The sequence below is a fragment of the Mya arenaria genome, chromosome 2, assembly GCF_026914265.1.
Source record: "Mya arenaria isolate MELC-2E11 chromosome 2, ASM2691426v1".
Classification (NCBI taxonomy): Eukaryota; Metazoa; Mollusca; class Bivalvia; order Myida; family Myidae; genus Mya; species Mya arenaria.
The window spans coordinates 10,050,359-10,074,744 of record NC_069123.1 but is presented as its reverse complement, the minus strand read 5'-3'; the positions used below and the strand labels follow the sequence as shown (position 1 = coordinate 10,074,744).

At 37.4% G+C, this 24,386-nt stretch overlaps 1 protein-coding gene across 1 annotated transcript; it reads right to left on the bottom strand.

The window, feature by feature from the left end:
- Positions 1-4,955: 4,955 nt before the first annotated feature.
- On the bottom strand, positions 4,956-23,849 carry LOC128222841 (transmembrane protein 26-like). Its single transcript, XM_052931984.1, has 3 exons — positions 23,096-23,849; positions 19,906-20,050; positions 4,956-5,868 (listed from the first exon to the last, which is right to left on the bottom strand). Exons 1-3 carry the CDS (start codon positions 23,293-23,295, stop codon positions 5,185-5,187), a joined length of 1,029 nt encoding a protein of 342 aa, XP_052787944.1. The 5' UTR covers positions 23,296-23,849; the 3' UTR covers positions 4,956-5,184.
- Between the last annotated feature and the right edge of the window lie 537 nt (positions 23,850-24,386).

Sequence of the window (24,386 nt, the reverse complement as noted above, 5' to 3'; positions counted from 1 at the left end):
GTTAATGTCGTCTGGTGTAAAAGACGCAGACGACACGAAAGGGAAGACGGATAGTGTGTTAGAGTTACTAAGGCAACAAGAACTGGAGCGAACGAACAAGAAAACGAACTGTGGTAGGAAGAAAATAAATGACAAGCGCTTTACAAAAAGCCCGGCCCCGTACTGGGATAATTCTGACGACGATGAACCACCAAGTGAGTTTGATGAAAAACGTTTGCAAATAATTAAGGCCGCAATCGCGTTAACGTCGCAGCCTCCGAAACCACCAGAGCCGAAGAAACCAAAACGTTTACGTAGGAGCTTTCTGATAAGCCTCAGACGAGACAGTATACTGGTTCTTCAGAATGACTTGCTCAATCGTATACCTGTCACTGGCAGCAAGAAAATTGTGGGGAATCCAACTGAGTCGCCAATACCGGAAGCGGATTCGCGCCAAAGCGAAATAGATCCTTTAAACGACGCCTCGCCTACAGCCGACAAAGGCGAGCAGAATCATAAAACAGACGCTTCTAAACAAAGCAGAGAGGATGTCAAAAGTGAAGACGAGACAAAAGGAAACGACGCGCTTAATTTCAACGACAACATACGATCAGTGACGTCCATGACGTCAGACGCTGAACACCCAAGCGGAACAGGACGTTCTTTAATCTCCGGGCGAACGGACGTACCGCTACACGACATTGAGAACGACTTATACATGCCAGACTCAAGTCCAGACCTTTTTTCGATGGTTAGCGAGGGTTCGGGAAGTTACACGTCAGACTCAGACTCGGAGTTGACCGGAAGTGAGCTAGGTTCAGACAGTATGTACAGTTACTATAGTGATGACAACTGAGTGTTTTATTAGACGGAACGTTCCGGGGGGTATTTCAAACCTCGTTATATCAACATATTTTCAAGGCAAATCGAAATGCTATTAAAAAATAAATACGAAATTGAATATTTTTTATTTATTTTTTTAAGATTTATGAAAATTTATAAGTCCATGAAGTGCGCACATATTTGCGTTAAGATTAGAGTCGACGGGTTATCCACTCACCATGCAGCATTATTAATTCCTCAGTCACATTTTCCAACTGTCACATATTTCTACTGTCACATAATGTATTAGTCGTCAACGTTGGGTATTCACACGGCGTATTTTAAATTTGAGACAGAAAAACTGAGGCTTTGAAGTGATAACCCACCGACGCCAAAGAGAGTCCTTGCATCAATACCAAGGCAGACGCAATGTATACATACCTGCTCTACACACCACACTCCACTCCACGGTTTGCTGGCGGTGAGCGTACATGAGCCGTGCGTGGACCTTACGTAGCACACAGGGTGTGCAGCATACCGCAAGGCCTACGTACGGACACTGAAGGGACGCCTCAATGCTGTCATAATATAAAGCGCCTTTAAAACTCCTGCGTCCACAGCAATACTTTGGGTGTCCGCAAACGTCAATTGTGATTTATTATACCCTAGTGCACCCACATGAATGAATGTACAAAGCTCACGGTATAGTGCGATATCGTTTTTGGTAAACATGTAGTTCATTTCAGTCAATGGGTTTTGTGATTTAGTTTTTTTTAGATTACTTCGACGATTAACAAATAGTGCTTAGTGGTCACATTATATTTTGTCAAATGAGAAGGCAGTGTTTCTCAAGTTTTCCAATAAATTTATTTCAGTAATTCAGCAGTCAGTCGTTATTGATTTTAATTAGGTGAAGCGGTATATATAAACAGTGACCGGCCCAGTAAGTGGGTAGTTTACACCATGTAATGTAGTTCTCTTAAACTGTTAGTATATTCTTGCAAAAACTAAATGGTTATGGGACTGTGTCGCATCAAACCAATTAATTTAGTAAGTACGTACTAACAATCTTTCAGCATTACCTAAATAGCATACAATGTAATAGTTAGCGAGTATATATATATTTCCAAACTATTAAGTCGAGCGCAGACTTATGGTTTTGTAGACAAAAATAAATGCTTACTCTCTAAGTGTTCAGCGCAAAATGCTGCTCGAATGCCTTTTTATATATTAAGCCAGTGTGCATGTGTGAGCTTCTAAATATTCAATGAATAAAACTAATTAATGACTAAATGAAAATTTAACGGTTGTTTTCGTTACTTAATGGAAATGTTGCGGTTTTGTAATCTGCCAAATGGATTTTCGCTTGTCAGAGCTCCTCTAAATGTTTGATAAGGGTTTTTGTGCAATTTCCTATATAGGCTTACAATCAAAACTATTTTGAAAACTTGATAGAACAATGTCACTTTAAAATTAGCTTTTATCAGATTGGTTGTATTATTGTTACTGAAAACTATTTTCACCATCCCCAACCAACTACCTGTTTTAGTTTGGTGTGTGAAGCTGGCTGAATATACGACATTTGCTGATACCTATATCTGAATATCAAATGTCGTAAGTGTAGCCAACCTCACACAACTGTATTTGAATGTTGTAAATGTTGCTCTGAGCATTAAGATCGAATGCCCCGAATGTCGTTTAATTCCTATATTTGAGTGCCGAGTGTCGTGTGTATATCCAAACCTCACACAGCTTTTTAGACACAATCCAGAGACAAAGGTGGCATTAGCGGATTCAGGGACCCCCCCCCCCCCCTCGGCCCTTAAAATCGTCCAAATTAACTTTTTATGTTAATATGGGATAAAAAAAAAGGAATGAAAGGCGCTCAAAATGCACCAACAAATTGTTAAATTTATCTTAAGGGAGTACCCCCCCCCCCCCCCCCCCCACGTCAGCACTTTAAACCATTTTGGTTCTGATGAAGGGGCTGTTTGTCAAAATGTTGTGCCCCTAGGTTACGCACCCATCTAACGTCAATCATGGACCCGTCCCTGAGGTGTGGTGAAAAAAACAACACCTTTTTGATTGCATACTGTGTATAAGTGTTTATGTTTATTAAATAATATGTATTCATTGAAATCTATTTTTTTAATCATTCCTGACGCTTCAACCTATTAGTCACTCTTTGGTATAATTATGATGTTGTGGCCGTTTTTGTGATCGAATACAACCTCGGATGTCAATCGTAACAACTCGGCCATCTCCGGCAAGCTTCGAGATAGACATATCTTGATACTAGCCGAGGAGTTCCGATTGCCTCGGATGTATGCCGGTACATCAGTAGAAGTAGTTCGTAAAATTTTGAATTATATCAATAATTAAATTGATTGCCAGTGAAGTGTATTATTGCAATCATAATTAAGATTCACAAGAGTTATGTCATTACGTTTAACAGCTAAATTAAATTACTACGCGATCTACTTGCAGCGGACTTATACATACCGGTTTCTGAGTATGTTAACCGCCCATACCGAGGTTGTTTTCGATAGAAATGGTTGAGGATTTCCGAATGAGAATGAGTCACAGATTTATTACTTGAATTAATATAAAATGTCTCTTTTTAACATGAAGGAAATGTATGCTGATTACATATTGTTAAAAAATACCGCGCCCACTTCAAATGTTTTAATTAATAAGCAACACAAGCGTTTTGCAGGAATGGCATTACAAATATGAAGCCCTTTTCTCTTTTATCTGTAAAATCATTTCCCCACGGTCAGGTATGTGATAGAAGCATTTCATGATTATTACGGAAGTATGGGATCATTTGGTTAAATGTATTGATTGTGTAATTCCCAATGAATAAAATATCAAAAAGTAATAATTAAAGAGTTTTTAGTTGTTGGCGATTTCCGTGTCGTGCTGGTGCATTCAAATAACATTTGAAAAAGGAGTGTTAACTATTTATTTGCACTTTTTCCTGGCATGGTCATAAACCATCAATTTTCGAACACAAATATGAAACACTGCAATCTGATCTTTTGTCAGCAGTCTTGTATCACTGGTTTCCAAATATTTACGCAAAAATTAGCTCATTCCAAAACAACAAAAAATAAAAAAGTTGTTAAAACGGTCAATCTGTGAGAGTGCAGCTTGAACCTTCTGGAGCCGATGTGTAGAAACTATTTAAGTCTGTTATAACACGACTAAGCTAAACTTACTATATTTTTGTTATTCTTTAATTTGTGAATTAATTTCTTTTTTGGCAAATTTAGACTGTTTATTGAAGATATCTGTCTGAAAATAACGAAATACATGTTTTAATCAAAATCAAGTTAAAGTAAGAACTATTGTTAAATCAAATAAGCTACCTTAGTCTGTTCAGCCTTAAGAAGTTCAGGGAAAAATCAGGGCCATCCTGACAGAAAAGAGTGCATTTTATAAAATTAAGTTCATGTTTTATCCCAACTTGATAGGTTTTTAAAAATTATAGATATATATTTTCGATTAAATCAAAACTGCATCTAATGAACATTTGAAGTCAAAGTATATGCACCCACACATGTAGGTGCTTTTTTATGTCAATTATTCAAGTCGATGAGAAACCTTAATTCCATAACAACACTCCAATGGGTCGCTTGTTTGAGCACCGCCTGGGGTATGTTCTCTTGGGATCCCAACGAGATTTGTATCCAAAACTTTAATCATCATCTGTTTTTTCATACTACGTATACATATGTTGATGCTCATTGGACGAGAAACACAGGAAGGAGACGGAGTGATCTAAGACTATGTAGTAGTTAGATGGCATGTATTAAATTCTTAATGGTTAGGAAGGGGCGGAGAGACCCCAGCGAACGAGTCCTTCTTAATCATTAAGAAATTACTTCAGGTCATCTAGCTGACTTAGCATACAACCCCATTGGCTGATTCATTGTCAACGACGCAGGGAATAAGAATTCGATGTGTGGCATAAGGAGGACTTTTAAACACCCGCGGAAGTTGAAATCATTAATGATTAAGCCTAGCACTTAATGATTGCTTATCAATTTAATTGACTGAAAATAACAGCTGTATTCTAAATTAAATGTTTTGGAAATCCTTAACAATACTTCTAAAACTTCAACCACCCATTAAGATTAAACACGAATGCATATGAAGTAAATATTTATTAAAAGAGTTTTGATACTCGATAGAAAAGAAAGTTGTACAAGTTTAAGATATATAAGGGAAATATTTGAAACACATAAACGTCAAAGTGTTGTACTGGTACCATATACAGAATATCATTAGTTTATACTCCTTCACAATACGCGCACTCCTGAAAAAAGAAACATATTAAAACGACAAAAGCGTTTATTTCAAAAGTAAAACTTATCATTATTATGCTGAAACAATACTTTCTCTCGCCTTTTCTTGTTCGAGTTTGCTCAAACTTTGCTTGGAAACTTCGCGCGAGACGTCATTCTCACTTCCGCTTCCGTTGGCGACTTTCCGCTTCCGCTCGCAGCAGAGAACCGATAGTCGATAGACCAGGAGCATGACCAGCAGCGCGTTCTTCGCCGTGAAGAAAATTATGCTGTACGTGAGTATCTTCAGGGCGATCATTGCGTATAGGCGGACGGCGAGGAACGGCCCGTCCTGGAACAGGAAGTTGACGCAGATGCTCCAGACCTCCGTCTGAAACACATGTTTCACACAGCCTTCGTCCACTTCCGCTTCTTCATCCTCGTCGTCCCTCGTGAACGCCGCCGCCGCGGCCACAGCCTTCCGTGGACTGTGCGTTGACGTCAGCACGAATGTAAATTGCAAAAGGCTGATTGACCAGATGCATAATATGGCGTAAGTGAGCCCCGTGTTTTTGCGGACCGTGTTCTCTTCAAATAGCGCGAACAACTCCGTGATGTCTGATGCGATTCCGATGAAGACAAAGAGTAGCTGGGACAGTTCGCCCCTAGTGATTTCGCCCCGGGGTAGAGCCCAGCGTCCAAGGATCATCAGGTAGAGGAAGAGCTGCTCCATAATCACCACCCACGTGTCTGTTTCCAGTTCGATTGGCACCTCCAGCTGGAATAGAGTCACATAATTGTTAAAAGCGATATGTTCGATAACTACAAAACTATATATAGATGAGTCGATTTCCGTCAATCTTAGCTTATAGCCAAATTAAAAGCTGGAATAGTGACCTGAAAGTATAAATACACCAATAAAGAACAAACAAAAAGTTCAAAAGTTCCTGAGAGTAAATTACTATTTCGACATTTTATTTTTGTCAAACTGCACATTGGAAGACAACAATATCGAGATATCAAGGTATTGTCATGGGGTTACATTGTTGTTGGCGTAGTCGTTGTACAAACACCTCCAACTCGTGATATGTGCATGCAATTTGGTACACATGTTACCAGTGTCTATACGCACACATGTAACCACAACTATAACTCTGATAATCGTCTATTTCCATCAATCGACCAATTAAACCGGATGTGCATTTACGACCGCTTCCGTGGTCTTTGTCGCTCGGTGTCGTATTTTACAACCTTTTGCATATAAACTAATCATTTCAAGAATGTTCGTATCTTTTGCATCGCTCAAAACCACTAAGCAAATTTCAAATCATATTTGGCCGGTAAACCGACTAATACATCAAAGAAAAGCCATGTATCGTTTCCATGATGTATTTTTTGTTCGAATTCATTCATAAAACTTTCGACTGCAAATGTAAGTATTGTCATGTAGTGCTATTCTATAACAACAGACCGAAAAAAAAGTTGCAATACATTGTTGGCATTTATTTGTAATAGATACAGACGTAACAGCATGCATAAACTACTGACATGAAACAAAAGAAAACATACAGTAAAGCACAGAAACTGATGAAGCCATATTTGAGAGAGAGAGAGAGAGAGAGAGAGGGAGGGAGAGAGAGAGAGAGAAAATACGTTTAGCTCAATTCTTGTAAAGTACAACTTAGTAAGAGTCGAGTCTTGACATCATGAAACTGTCCATTTCTTCATCTTCTGACGTCACACAGTTTCGATGACAACCAAATAGTTCTTTAATGAACTCGTCGTTAGATATGTTTACTTCCAGTTTGTTCAATTCCGAAAACGAAGCGACACAGGTGGCGTCGCTCTGGTAACTTCCAAACGGAACAGGTGTCGAATTCTCGACGACATGGCTCCCGACGAAAGCTACGTTGAGGTCAACGGAAGTGACACTTCTGACGTCAATTCCTTCATCACTGTCGGAATCACGGGACGTCTTTATAAATGCGTGGTCAAGATCATGTGAGTCGGCGTCAGAATCTACAGTCCATTGGCAACTGTCATCCAGGAAAAATTCGCCCGATGCTTCCGATTCAGAATCGCTATCCGAATCAGTGTTTGTGTCCCAGATATACTGAAAGCGCTCCAACAACCCAGACGACATCCGACTGACGTCAGATACGTCCCCATGTCGCTCAGATACTGGAGTTTCAGATCCATCGCCGCGTTTCCTTGAGAATTTGGAGCTTGAAGATTTTGTTTCTAACATCTTGTTAGAACTTTTGAGATCACTGAAGAACTTCGCTAAGACAAACTGTTTTCCATTTAATCCTTTTTCGGATATTTCGTTCTCATTCTTGAGATGGGCAGTTTCGTCGATGGTCAAAGATACACGTCCATTGTTTCTCTTTATGACAGATTTTCGTGGCGCATTTCTGTCCCTGTTCATGAATAAGGCGTCGATGTGGCCCTCGGCGGTCAATGCTTTTAGTTTTAAACCTCCGCGCGCTCCAGCCGGTTGGGGTGTTTTCCAGTCAACAAGGAAGGAGAAATTGCGACCCTCACAGCCCCATGACCGCCACACCTTCACCACCAGCTCGCGCCCATGGACAGCCCTCAGGTGACCTGGAGTCATCTCGTGCACGGCCAACTGGGAAGGCTTCACACTTAGTCCTTCTTGATGCACGAGCATTTCTATGACGTCATCACATGTTGTGTACTTGGTAACTTTGAGCACGACCTGTTTTTCGTTGAAGTGGAACGGAATTCGGTACTTACAAAAGTCAGTAAACCCCATCTGAAAATGAATATAATTTTTATTATTTTCCACATTTATGAACGTCAATCATATGCTTATATTCTATAAAGCCCTCTAGTTTTTGTTTAATTGAAGCATTTAAGAAATTGTATTCTTGTTTATAAAGATTTAACTACTTAAATATCAGGCATTGTACGTGAAGTTTCTATGGTAAGGGATTGAAGATTTGACAAAATAAAAAAAAATGAAGAAAATATTAAGAAATTAATGTATGCTGTATAAAAATTAAAATTCATACTACTTTCAGAAATTCGAAAATTATCCTCACCTTTTTGCAGTTATCCCGTCCTGTATTTCGAATATAACTTGTGATAAAACTAAATTCAGTTGTTTTTCCGTTCGTTCGTACGTTTGTGTTATCTGACTCAAGATATGTCCTCATGTAATATTTCTGTAAGTTTGATGATCCAAAAGCAGCCCTCTGTATTCTTATACCCATTTCAGAACATTTAATTATGATTGAGTAACATGTAAATTATTGTCGTCTGCTATCAGCGTCCATCGCACGGAAGCGCGTGTTTTGTTGTCACGTGTACAAGTCAGATAAGATGAAACAAGATACTAGCTCGTGCGTTAAATTATTTAGGACAATTAGTGACAATTATCCTGTCCTCTCTTCGCGAATGAATCTTATCTTTGCCAAGGTACATCTGATTTCTGCTCTGATATATATTATGCTGTCTTTATTGCAATCAAAAATGTATGGTACATGTTAATTAAAAAATAATTTACAAAAGCCGAAAACTGCTTATCTATGATTTTCAACAAATTTATGTTTTTATATTTCTTCTTCAAAAAGTATTTGGAGTAGTTTCGTAACAAGATACTAATTTGCCATACGTATATTTTTAAATTAGGTTTTTTAATATGAATTGCAGAAAGTTAAAAAAAATCTACAAAAAACATGCAACACGGAATTCATTATTTTCAAAAGTGCATGCAACATTTGCATACTGCTAATTGGTTGTGTGAAGAAATCATATCTTTACTTGATATGCAATATATAAGCGTAAACACTACTAAAGATGAAATAATTGAATATGAACTTGATGTTCCAACATGTGTTTGTGCATGTGATGCAACAGTACCTGAATATGTATTTCATATATGTCCGTACTTCTACTTGCTTGATGTACTAGTTCTTGTACATGTACCTAATTTACTTGTACGTGCACTTGTGTTTTAAATGTGTATGTGTTTTATGCTAGAAAATAATAAACCCAGAGGTCCCTTAGTAGATGACTTTCAAAAAAAAAAACAATTTGAGAAGAAAAAAAACGTTCTCAAAAGTCGTCATTTAATGTCTATTAAAACAAAAAAATGTTAAAAAAGTATCAAGGTTCTTGTTGTCTATTTCGAAATGATGAATGTATTATATTAACATATTCACTTTTGTGACACTATATTTGCTTCTAGAAATAAATCAAGTACTGTTTACTTTAGCCTTAACGTTGTAACATTATGCATTCAAGATCAAAATATTTCTATTTTTCATAAGAAACTTTGATTATAAAAGATACGAATACTAAATTATATAAGTGACAAAACAATCCATTTCTCAAGAGGCAATATATTTAATCAAAAATACACTTGTACATTATAAATGTATTTTATCGAACAGCAATAAAAGGTGTTTCAGATTGGCTGGACACTGTATTGATGGGTAATAACAATTAAAAAAATATCCAAAGAAACAAAACTTAAGGACAAACATAAATCAAAATGTTGAAAAGAAATTCCACAAAAACGAAGTCGTTGAAGCATGTTCAAGGAATTGTACAGCAATTCTAAATTATCACACACCATACATGTTTCAATTGCAATTATAACAACGTTAAAACATATCAAAATATACATCTGTTGTTATTTCGTACAGATAGCATTCAATCCGCCGGGAGAGGACAAGATAATTGCCACTAATTGTTCTAAATAATTTAATGCACGGGCTAGTATCTTGTTCCATCTTATCTAACTTGTACACGTGTCAACAAAACACGCGCTTCCGTGCGATGGACGCTGATAGCATCAACGCTAATAATTTACAACTAACTTCAGTTAAATTAAAACGAAGGTTCGAAAACTGGGTATAAGAAGGTTGAGAGAAGTCTTCGAAGTATCATACATTCTTGTAGTTTTCAAGGAGAAACATCGAACAAACACAGATCATATTCATTAGTTTTAGGATCAAAGGATACTTCACTAGGATTTCTATTCAAAAAGGTAAGACCTTGATTCAGTCTCGTTATAGTTTTATTGTCTTATAATCAAACTATCGTATGCAAGCTTTAGAAGTTTGTTTCTTTAAATTAACTTATTTATGTATTTCTTTCTTTCTTTCTTCATCCATCAATCATCAATTTATCCATCCTCTATCTATTAATTTTAATTAATTAATTTATTTATTTATTTATTTATTTATTTATTTATTTATTTATTTATTTATTTATTTATTTATTTATTTATCCATCCATCCATCCATCCATCCATCCATCCATCCATCCATCAATTTATTTATGTATTTATTTATTTATTTATTTATATATTTATTTATATATTTATTTATTTATTGATTTATTTGTTTTCAGATGGGGTTTTCTGACTTCTGTAAGTACCGAATTCCGTTCAATTTCAATGGCAAACAGGTCGTGCTAAAGGTCACCAAGTACACAACATGTGATGACGTCATTGAAATGCTTGTCCACTTAGAAGGACTGCGCGTGCAACCCTCCCAGTTTGCTGTATATGAGATGACGTCGAATCACATGAGGGCCGCCCACGGACGCGAGCTGGTGGTGAAGGTGTGGCGGTCATGGGGCTGTGACGGTCGAAACTTCTCCTTCCTCGTCGACCGGAAGGAGGCCCGGTCCTCTGAACCGCGCAAAGGTCTGAACCTGAAAGAACTTTCCGCTGAAGGTCGCATCGACGCTCTATTCATGGCCAGGGAACAAAAGAATCCACAAAATCTTGTTATAAAGCGAAACAATGGACGTGTACCACAGTGCCCTCCTGAAACTGCAAACCTCCAGAATATGGACAAACTCTCCACACAATGTATGAATGGAAAGCAGTTTGTCTTGGCAAAGTTCTTCAGTGATCTCAAAAGTGCCAACACGGTGTTTTTGCGAAAAGCTTCTAAATCCCTTTCCTCAAGAAAACGAGGCGAAGAATCCAAATGTTCTGAGCGTTGTGGGGACGGATCTGACGTTAGTCGAACGAGCTCTGGGTTGTTGGAGCGCTGTCAGTATATCTGGGACACAAACACTGATTCGGATAACGAGTCTGAGTCGGATACATCACGTGAACTTTCCCTGGATGACAGTTGCCAATGGACTGTAGATTCGGACGTTGACACACATGATCTTGACCACGCATTTATAAAGACGTCCCGTGATTCCGACAGTGATGAAGGAATTGACGTCAGAAGTGTCACTTCCGTTGACCTCAACGCAGCTTTTGTCGGAAGCCATGACGTCGAGAATTCGACACCTGTTCCGGATGGACCTCAACGCGACCTCATGTGTAACGATACATTCACAGTCACAAACAAACCGGAAGAAAGAAAATATAGCGACGAGTTCATTAAGGAATTGTTTGGTTGTCATCGAAACCAATGTGTGACGTCAGAGGATGACGATATGAACAGTTTCATGATGTCAAGACTCGACTCTGTATAAGTTCAAGTTTAGAAGTAATGTGCTTAATGTATCTCCGTCTCTCTCTCTCTCTCTCTCTCTCTCTCTCTCTCTCTCTCTCTCTCTCTCTCTCTCTCTCTCTCTCTCTGCATTTTGTTTGACTCGATTACTGTATCCATTTAATGGATTATTATGTTTCTTTGATAACTGTGCTTTCTTATACATGATTGTGTTTCCTTGTAAATAAACACGTGCTTGTTAACGTGTTTTCTTCTTGCAAAAGAATGAGTGAGTGTTAAAACAATTTATTTTGAAAGAAAATAATCAGGGGCGTACCTAGGCATACTACAATACCATGAAATCTTTCTGTAAGATTGGTGATCCAAATGTGGGCTTTCTTACTCTTATACGGTATACCCAATTCTGAACATTTGATTATGATGGAGTTTCGTGTTTAGCATTGTCGTCTGCTATCAGCGTCCATCGTACGGAAGCACATGTTTTTGTTGACACATGTACAAGTCAAAAATGATTGAACATCAAGGACTGTTTAAATTCAGAAAGCAAATATGGTGTCACAAAAAACGAACACAACTACTGATACATCAAGTACACGTACAACTATTGAAACATTAAGTACACGTACAACTACTGATACATCAAGTACACGTACAACTACTGATACATCGAGTACACGTACAACTACTGAAACATCAAGTACACGTACAACTACTGAAACATCAAGTACACGTACAACTACTGATACATCAAGTACACGTTCAACTACTGATACATCAAGTACACGTACAACTACTGAAACATCAAGTACATGTACAACTACTGATACATCAAGTACACGTACAACTACTGATACATCAAGTACACGTACCAATACTTCAAGTGCATGTACAACTTCTGATACATCAAGTACACGTACAACTTCTGATACATCAAGTACATGTACAACTTCTGATACATCAAGTACACGTACAACTACTGATACATCGAGTACACGTACACCTACTGATACATCAAGTACACGTACAACTACTGATACATCAAGTACACGTACAACTTCTGATACATCAAGTACACGTACAACTACTGATACATCAAGTACACGTACAACTACTGATACATCAAGTACACGTACAACTTCTGATACATCAAGTACACGTACAACTTCTGATACATCAAGTACACGTACAACTACTGATACATCAAGTACACGTACACCTACTGATACATCAAGTACACGTACAACTTCTGATACATCAAGTACACGTACAACTTCTGATACATCAAGTACACGTACAACTTCTGATACATCAAGTACACGTACAACTACTGATACATCAAGTACATGTACAACTTCTGATACATCAAGTACACGTACAACTACTGATACATCAAGTACACGTACAACTTCTGATACATCAAGTACACGTACAACTACTGATACATCAAGTACACGTACAACTACTGATACATCAAGTACACGTACAGCTACTGATACATCAAGTACATGTACAACTACTGATACATCAAGTACACGTACAACTACTGATACATCAAGTACACGTACCAATACTTCAAGTGCATGTACAACTTCTGATACATCAAGTACACGTACAACTACTGATACATCAAGTACACGTACTACTACTGATACATTAAGTACATGTACAACTTCTGATACATCAAGTACACGTACAACTTCTGATACATCAAGTACACGTACAACTTCTGATACATCAAGTACACGTACTACTACTGATACATCAAGTACATGTACAACTTCTGATACATCAAGTACACGTACAACTTCTGATACATCAAGTACACGTACTACTACTGATACATCAAGTACATGTACAACTTCTGATACATCAACTACACGTACTACTACTGATACATCAAGTACATGTACAACTTCTGATACATCAACTACACGTACAACTTCTGATACATCAAGTACATGTACAACTTCTGATACATCAAGTACACGTACAACTACTGATACATCAAGTACACGTACAACTACTGATACATCAAGTACACGTACAACTTCTGATACATCAAGTACACGTACAACTACTGATACATCAAGTACACGTACAACTTCTGATACATCAAGTACACGTACAACTTCTGATACATCAAGTACACGTACAACTTCTGATACATCAAGTACACGTACAACTTCTGATACATCAAGTACACGTACAACTTCTGATACATCAAGTACACGTACAACTTCTGATACATCAAGTACACGTACAACTACTGATACATCAAGTACATGTACAACTTCTGATACATCAAGTACACGTACAACTACTGATACATCAAGTACACGTACAACTACTGATACATCAAGTACACGTACACCTACTGATACATCAAGTACATGTACAACTACTGATACATCAAGTACATGTACAACTTCTGATACACCAAGTACACGTACAACTACTGATACATCAAGTACACGTACACCTACTGATACATCAAGTACACGTACAACTACTGATACATCAAGTACACGTACAACTACTGATACATCAAGTACATGTACAACTTCTGATACATCAAGTACACGTACAACTACTGATACATCAAGTACATGTACAACTTCTGATACATCAAGTACACGTACAACTACTGAAACATCAAGTACACGTACAACTACTGATACATCAAGTACACGTACACCTACTGATACATCAAGTACATGTACAACTACTGATACATCAAGTACACGTACAACTACTGATACATCAAGTACACGTACAACTACTGATACATCAAGTACATGTACAACTTCTGATACATCAAGTACACGTACACCTACTGATACATCAAGTACATGTACAACTACTGATACATCAAGTACATGTACAACTACTGATACATCAAGTACACGTACCAATACTTCAAGTGCATGTACAACTTCTGATACATCAAGTACACGTACAACTACTGATACATCAAGTACATGTACAACTTCTGATACATCAAGTACACGTACAACTACTGATACATCAAGTACACGTACAACTACTGATACATCAAGTGCATGTACAACTTCTGATACATCAAGTACATGTACAACTTCTGATACATCAACTACACGTACAACTACTGATACATCAAGTACACGTACAACTACTGATACATCAAGTACACGTACAACTACTGATACATCAAGTACACGTACAACTACTGATACATCAAGTACACGTACAACTACTGATACATCAAGTACACGTACAACTACTGATACATCAAGTACACGTACCAATACTTCAAGTGCATGTACAACTTCTGATACATCAAGTACATGTACAACTTCTGATACATCAAGTACATGTACAACTACTGATACATCAAGTACATGTACAACTTCTGATACATCAAGTACATGTACAACTACTGATACATCAAGTACACGTACAACTTCTGATACATCAAGTACATGTACAACTTCTGATACATCAAGTACATGTACAACTACTGATACATCAAGTACACGTACTACTACTGATACATCAAGTACACGTACAACTACTAATACATCAAGTACACGTACCAATACTTCAAGTGCATGTACAACTTCTGATACATCAAGTACACGTACAACTACTGATACATCAAATACACGTACAACTACTGATACATCAAGTACACGTACCAATACTTCAAGTGCATGTACAACTTCTGATACATCAAGTACATGTACAACTACTGATACATCAAGTACACGTACAACTACTGATACATCGAGTACACGTACTTATACTGCAAGTGCATGTACAACTTCTGATACATCAAGTACACGTACAACTACTGATACATCAAGTACACGTACAACTACTGATACATCAAGTACACGTACAGCTACTGATACATCAAGTACACGTACACCTACTGATACATCAAGTACACGTACTACTACTGATACATCAAGTACACGTACACCTACTGATACATCAAGTACACGTACAACTACTGATACATCAAGTACACGTACAGCTACTGATACATCAAGTACACGTACAACTACTGATACATCAAGTACACGTACAACTACTGATACATCGAGTACACGTACACCTACTGATACATCAAGTACACGTACACCTACTGATACATCAAGTACACGTACTACTACTGATACATCAAGTACACGTACAACTACTGATACATCAAGTACACGTACAACTACTGATACATCAAGTACACGTACACCTACTGATACATCAAGTACACGTACACCTACTGATACATCAAGTACATGTACAACTTCTGATACATCAAGTACACGTACAACTACTGATACATCAACTACACGTACAACTACTGATACATCAAGTACACGTACAGCTACTGATACATCAAGTACACGTACTACTACTGATACATCAAGTACACGTACAACTACTGATACATCAAGTACACGTACAACTACTGATACATCAAGTACACTTACTACTACTGGTTCATCAAGTACACTTACTGCTACTGATACATCAAGTACACGTACCACTACTGAAACATCAAGTACACTTACAACTACTGATACATCAAGTACACTTACAACTACTGATACATCAAGTACACGTACAACTACTGATACATCAAGTACACGTACAACTTGTGATACATCAAGTACACGTACAACTACTGATACATCAAGTACACGTACAACTACTGATACATCAAGCACACTTACAACTACTGATTCATCAAGTACACGTACAACTACTAATACATCAAGTACACGTACAACTACTGATACATCAAGTACACGTACAACTACTGATACATCAAGTACACATACAACTACTGATACATCAAGTACACGTACAACTACTGATACATCAAGTACACGTACAACTACTGATACATCAAGTACACGTACAACTACTGATACATCAAGTACACGTACAACTACTGATACATCAAGTACACGTACAGCTACTGATACATCAAGTACACGTACTACTACTGATACATCAAGTACACGTACAACTACTGATACATCAAGTACACTTACAACTACTGATACATCAAGTACACTTACAACTACTGATACATCAAGTACACGTACAACTACTGATACATCAAGTACACGTACAACTTGTGATACATCAAGTACACGTACAACTACTGATACATCAAGTACACGTACAACTACTGATTCATCAAGTACACGTACAACTACTGATACATCAAGTACACGTACAACTACTGATACATCAAGTACACGTGAAACTACTAATACATCAAGTTCACGTTCAACTTGTGATACATCAGTCATAGTTTTTATTGCGTCTTTTTACATTTTAGTAGTTTAACCATTTTTTTGTATTTCAAATCAACAAATGATGTCTTCACAACTTTATAGAGCCCACAAGTAGCTCATGTGTTTTTTAATAAGTGCCGTATTCTATTATTTTCTTGACATTCCTTCTTAAAGTATTAGCAAACCAAATAAAGAAAATAAAATAATTAAAAACTTTCAAAATTATTATATATGGCACGTTTTTCACAAACTACTCCAAATGTATTTAAAAAAAGACACATCCAAATATAAATTTGTCTAAAATCTTAGTTAAACATGTGTCGGCTCGTTGTCAAAAAACTTGTAAATTAACTTTTAATTAACATGTTCCATTCATTTTCTAATTGCAATAAAGCAAGTAAAATGTATATCAGAACAACAAATCTGATGTACCTTTGTTTTGATAATATTCAGTTCGAAGAGAGGACAGGATAATTGCCACTAATTGTCCTTACTAATTTAAAGCACGAGCTAGTATCTTGTTCCATCTCATCTTATCTTTTACACGTGACAACAAAACTCGCGCTTCAGTACGATGGATGCTGATAGCAGACGACAATAATTTACACGTTACTTCATTATAATTAAAACGAAGGTTCGAAAAAATAGGTATAAAAAGGTTGAGAGAGGTCTTCAAAGTATCATACATTCTAAAAGTTTTCAAGGAGAAACATCGAACAAACAAATATCCTAATTATTACTTTAAGGATCAAAGGATACTTCACAGGCATTTCTATTCAGATAATGTAAGACTGAGTGTGAACTAGTTTCGTTATAGTTTTCTTTTCTTAACGTTACTTAATAAATATGTTTGAATCCTTTAAAATCCAAATATCCTAAACAAGTGTATTTTCCACGGCTTTAATCTTACCAACATTTTTTTTCCAGTTTTCTAATCTATTTATTTTATTTTTTATTTCATCATATTTTTATTTATCTATTTATCTATTTAATCTATTTATATTTACTTTATTTATTTTTATTTTCAGATGGGGTTTTCTGACTTCTGCAAATACCGAATTCCATTCAATTTCAATGGCAAACAGGTTGTGCTAAAGGTCACCAAGTACACAACCTGTGATGACGTCATTGAAATGCTCGTGCACTTAGAAGGACTGCGCGTGCAACCCTCCCAGTTTGCTGTCTATGAGATGACGTCGAATCACATGAGGGCCGTCCACGGACGCGAGCTGGTGGTGAAGGTGTGGCGGTCATGGGGCTGTGAGGGCCGCAACTTTTCCTTCCTCGTCGACCGGAAGGAGGCCCGGTCGTCTGAACCGCGCAGAGGTCTTAAGCTGAAAGAACTTTCCGCTGAAGGTCGCATCGACGATCTATTCATGGCCAGGGAACAGAAAGATCCACAAAATCTTGTTATAAAGCGAAACAATGGACGTGTACCACTGTTCTCTCCTGAAACAGCAAACCTCCAGAATATGGACAAACTCTCCACACAATGTATGAATGGAAAGCAGTTTGTCTTGGCAAAGTTCTTCAGTGATCTCAAAAGTGCCAACACGGTGTTTGCACGAAAGCCTTCTAAATCCATTTCCTCAAGAAAACGCGGCAATCAATCCAAATGTACTGAGCGTTGTGGGGACGGATCTGACGTTAGTCGAACGAGCTCTGGGTTGTTGGTGCGCTGTCAGTATATCTGGGACACAAACACTGATTCGGATAGCGAGTCTGAGTCGGATACATCTGACGAATTTTCCCTGGATGATAGTTGCCAATCGATTGTAAATTCGGACATGGACTCACATGATCTTGACCACGCATTTATGAAGACGTCCCGTGATTCCGACAGTGATGAAGGAATTGACGTCAGAAGTGTCACTTCCGTTGACCTCAACGCAGCTTTTGTCGGAAGCCATGACGTCGAGAATTCGACACCAGTTCCGGTTGGATTTCAACGCGACTTCATTTGTAACGATACATTCACTGTCGCAAACAAACCGGAAGAAAGAAAATATAACGACGAGTTCATTAAAGAAATGTTTGGTTGCCATCGAAACCAATGTGTGACGTCAGAAGATGACGAAATGGACAGTTTCATGATGTCAAGACTCGACTGTGTTTAAGTTGTAGTGTACTAGGAATGTGCTAAATGTATCCCCCGTCTCTCTCTCTCTCTCTCTCTCTCTCTCTCTCTCTCTCTCTCTCTCCCCCCCCCCCCTCTCTCTCTCTCTCTCTCTCTCTCTCTGCTTTTTGTTTGACTCGATTACTGTATTTTCGTATGCATTATTGTATTTCCTTGAAAATAAACATTTGTACCTGTTAACCTGTTTTCTTCTGGTATAATAAGAGAGCGTGCACGCGTTCTCATTTCAAAGAAAATAAATGCAGGGCCTAACCATACTACAATATGCCCGGGCGTACAGATCAAAATCGGTTCCTACGAAATGTCAAAGGCTTAGATATCATGACCAGGCATTCTTTCAGTTATTTATTATATAAAGAAGTCCTAAAGCGTCTCCTCCCACTCGTTCGTGTGTACGTGCGTACAATTCAATATCATACAGGTACGCCTGATCTTACACAAAGTAGACTTTTAACTATTCTTAAAAACTGTCGAAAAACATGATGGCGAACAATGCAACTGCCATGTACATTGTATGTAATTGATGATATGAATTAAAATCTTAATGATTAAGAATGGGTTGAGTGTGCGACGTGATAATTAATAATGATATTTAGGATTATTTAGAATTAAGATTTAATTTAGGTCATCAAACTAACTAAGAATACAACCTCATTGGCTGACATATTGTCAACGCAAAATCTGACACAGCGAGTGTGTATCTGATGAATCGCAGTAAGCGGACTTTTAAACAACCGTGAAAGGTGAAATTCTTCAGGATAAATTCTAGTACTGAACGATTGCCTATCTGCAATTTTATTGGCTGCAAATGTACGTTGTATTTTGCTTATATATCGATACACTGAAAAACCAAGGGCCGTTTTTTACGAGAAAATTTTTACCAATTTTATGAAAGATAAATAGTTCGTATATATACTTGCGAGAACAGTTACACATCTTACCCCCTGAATATCCTCGAGTTTCTGGCGGAGCTGGGATGTTCCGTTGCTTTGGAGACGGTCCTGGTAGTCGTACATCCGGTTAAGCTCGAGGATCCAGATGCCGGGGACCGTGCCCATTAGGTAGAACAGGAAGCAGGGGCAAAACCTGCAGGGAGAGGGGGTTACATGGGGTTTAGTTAGGTTTTTAGTAGTTAGTACACTAGCAATATAAGTAAAGTTTCTTTTACTGGATGCTATATCATCGTAGTTAACAAAAAGAAAGAAAAAAACACACAAAAAAACCATGCTATAATCTACAGAATGATGTCTATTAAAGAAATGGCCATCGTCCAGGGGCGTAGCTAGGCCTTAAAAACTGGTAGGCCCGGTGGTTCTATGTGAGTTTTGGGACTCTTATATGCACATTAAACACACTTAATTATATTTGCAATGATAACAAAGTCAAGCAATACAACCTGCACGTAGTTTAAATAACATCAAACGTGCTTTGGTTAACACAAACCACATACTTTTGTTCAAGTGTTTGAGTAGCTATTAGTTTTTATTCCATTTTTGGGTTGTATGTATGTATGTATGTATGTATGTATGTATATCTTTAGACCTTGCGGTCAAGGATAACCCGTGGAAGTGCAAGCACTTATTTCCAACGGGGTCCTTTGTTTTTGCTGAAGGGACAGCACGCTGACGAGACAGTGGCGGGATACAAGGAAGTCCGGGTGCGATACCCTAGCTCTTTTTCGAAGAGACCCGATGGTTCTTTTTCGTGCTCGGTGTAAAACCAGTACTGAGTACACCACTTTTCCAAGCACAACTCTTTAAATGCCGAGCGCCTGGCAAGGGAGCTACTTGTACCAACTTTTAACGTCTTTTGGTTACTTAAATTTGTCTCTTTTTTTTCAAAAAAGTTGCAGGCTCTGGCCTACAAGGGCTATATGTAGCTACGCCACTGCCGTCAAATACCTCCATACACTTCTGCGCTATGCTCGAAGTGTATAAAGCGTAACGGGAGAAAGCACCGTGGCTGTCCGCCCGGTTACAGTGTGTGTATACCACGTGATAAATTGCGTCATAAATATTTTGCTTCGATTGAAGACTTAAAACAATGATAACCATTTTCTCACTGGCACCGGATTTTCAAAAAAAAATCTTATAATTCCTCACTAAAAATTATAATATAATTAAAATATTTTTTTTTAAATATGCACTTTGTTAGTATAATATACAGTACAAAGTGCATATTTAAAAAAATATCCAATATTTTTTCACATATTCGGTATTATAATTTTTAGTGAGGAATTATAAGATTTTTTTTGATTTTTTAAAAAAATGATTGAGTTTGAAAATCCGGTGCCAGTGCCATTTTCTATACCATTTTAAAGGAAACATAGCGCAGTCCCGCTTACGGAGCCACGCCTTCGGTCTTTTACCAAATTTTGATTGATAGTTTAATTTCTTATAACACTTCAACAAACCATTTTACGATACGGCCGTCTGACGGAGCACTGTCAAAACATTGTTTTGGAAACAGGTTTGTCGAAGTGTTTGATGAAACTAATCACCTTATCAAACTCCGGTTATAAAACAAAGGTGGGACTCTTTAAGCGGCATAGACTGGCCTTTGTTCCATTTAAAATGGTGTAGTGAGCGCAAAGTTATCTTTGATTTAAGTCTTTATTTTAAGCAAAACATTTTGCTTCGTATGAAGACTTTAAACAAAGATACGCAATTTATATAAAAAAACAGTTCTGGAGTGGGAAAATATACAAAGGATGTTTTTATGTGTTGACCTTTGCCTGAACATTGTCCATACCCTAAAAAGGAGATATATAAACCACCTTCTGTTTCCAAAAAAAGATTCGAACGCTTTTGAGTAATTAGAGGAATTTAGGTTAATTAATCGAAATATGTTTTTAAATACCTAGACATCAATATACATGCTCTGAAATATGACCTAAATTTAATTATATCATGAACACCCCTCGTGTATTTAACATTCATAAACTTCTTTTCAAATAATGGCCTGAGGTTTTACATATGTTTAAAGTATGTATTTGCTAGTGTTTTGCGCTAATAAAAAAAAATCTTAGTGTTCAGCACGAAATGCCTTGCGAATGTCTTTAAACAAACCAGTGCGCATGCGGAACCTCCTAAATAACTTATTAAACAATAAATGAATAAATTAGAGTTTTGCGGTTGTTTGCGTTACTTAATGAAAATTTGGCAGTTGTGTTATCTTCTTTGTTAGAGCTCTTCTAAATTATTCAATGTGAATCTGTTGAGCATTCCCATTGACGGAGGCATGAGTCTGAAAACTATTTTTAGATGTAACTGGAAACAAAGGACTTTTTGCCTTACCTAAAATCGGTTGATATCGACATGTTTCAAGTGCATAACATGAATTAAACGTAACAATCAATACAAGATATGATATATTGCTAGCATATGCATGTCATAACAAAATTACATTGGGAGAGTGGCTCTGTGAAGTATGGGTGTTAATGACGTAGAATCTTGTTTATAATCAAATGCAGTACTTGACATCCTAATGAGTTATCTATGCCCCATTTCTTGTTGTTGGGTTTTCAACAATATATTGAAATGACATGGGTATTCGAGACTTTACATTAGGGTGAGGAATCACGTGGCTTAAAGGGGTCACATGGGTCACCACGGGTCACAACCGATGTAAACAAACAAATGTCAAAAGTGACGATATTCCTAAATAGCTTTTTTTGACAGAAAAGATATGAAAATATGTCTTAGCCTATAAAAGACAATGCTATTTTCTGCTTCTACATGTGTGAAATATTTTAGATTTGCTTGTATTTTAATGATGCGTTCAATAAGATAACCAGCAGTAAATGCTATATATAAAAAAGTCAACAGTATTTTTTAAAAGTGTTTATTACAATTTCAAGCGTTTGTCTTTGAACAGTAATTCCAGACACCAAGGCGACCCGGGTTCGATTACCGGCCTGTGGGCTAGGAGTTTGGTTATAATAGTGGTCACCATGACAAGCCGGACAAGTAGGTTTTCTGTGGGTGGTCCGGTTTCCCCACAACACAAGACCTCACTCTCGCGTAAAATCGTGCCAACGAGAGTGATTAATACAATATGTTCGTATTAACTTTTTTAACAATCGTTGTAAATTAAATCAGTTAAAACTAAACTAGTAAACAGCAGACGTACCATTTCCATTCCTGTGCCTTGTTTTTGCCGACGGTAAACACAGCCTCTACGAGCATCCCCAGGTCCACAATCGCCAGCAGCCAGAGCTGCTTCCGGTGGGTGATTGAGGCGGCCAACCAGATGACCAGGAGGCTATGCACGAGTAGCACAAGCCGCACAGCTACCGCCTTTAGAACATCGAACACTAGCTGAGCTTTCATGGCGGAGTTATTCCGAAAACACAGATTTAAAATAATATTAATATATTCTACTGAATTTTTTAGTATTCTAAAACACGTATCGTTGTCCGACTGTTTGAAAATGATTATCAAATACAATAGTACAGAATGTTTTTTTTTAATGTGTTAAGTCCCGGAATAATTTAAGTTCTTCGAGTTCACTTTTCAGTTCCATACATGCGCATCCCTTTTTTGCTATTTTATGATGATAAACATCTGTTGTGTAATTTTTGGCTATTTTAAAGACGTAGAAATAGCTAGAAAACAGTATGTCACTTAACAGCCTTTTGCAGTTGTTCCCTCTTGTTAACTATTTCTAATACTAAGGCAGTGAATTAAGTCAAGTAAAAAATAAACGAGTTTCCGCGACAAAAATCAGGTTAATGTTTCACTTTGTTCTTGTTCCATATGACATAAAACGGGTGATTTCCTCGTACATTTTGGGTAATTAAAACGAATTAACACCTTATTATTCGTAGCATGAAAAAGCTCCAATGAAAAAAAATCCGCCCTCACTGAATGCAGTCCGCACGATAAATACACAGAGTGGATTATTATTCAGCGACAGTTTTGATCAATTATTATCCTATAGCCATGCAATATTAGGAAATATTACTAGCGGATACGAGTGATATTTTTATGACAATACATGGTAAATGATAATGCATAGAGCCAGTTTTTTCCACCAATTTTGAAATGGGGCCGGAGCCTTTCAGATTGGGTCAAATGTGTCATTTCCGACTTAAATTGGGAATTCTAATTTTGCCTAGGAAATGAACAAGAAAGCTTTAAAGCTGTGTTGTGTGCATACTATCGCAGATTGACCGTTTTGACCTTTTATTTTTTTCCCAGAATCAGCTGATTACATATGGCATCAATCTGTTCCACTCAGTCATATAAGATTACTCACAAGAGACGGACAGACAGACATACAGGCAAGGCAGACAGACAGACTGAGTCTCTAATCAGCATTTAAGTTTATGAAGATTTGGCGTTACATATGACCCAGGAGGACATTGATACACCAAGAATTCTAAGAATTTCTTTCAACGATTCTTGGTGAAAAGATTCCA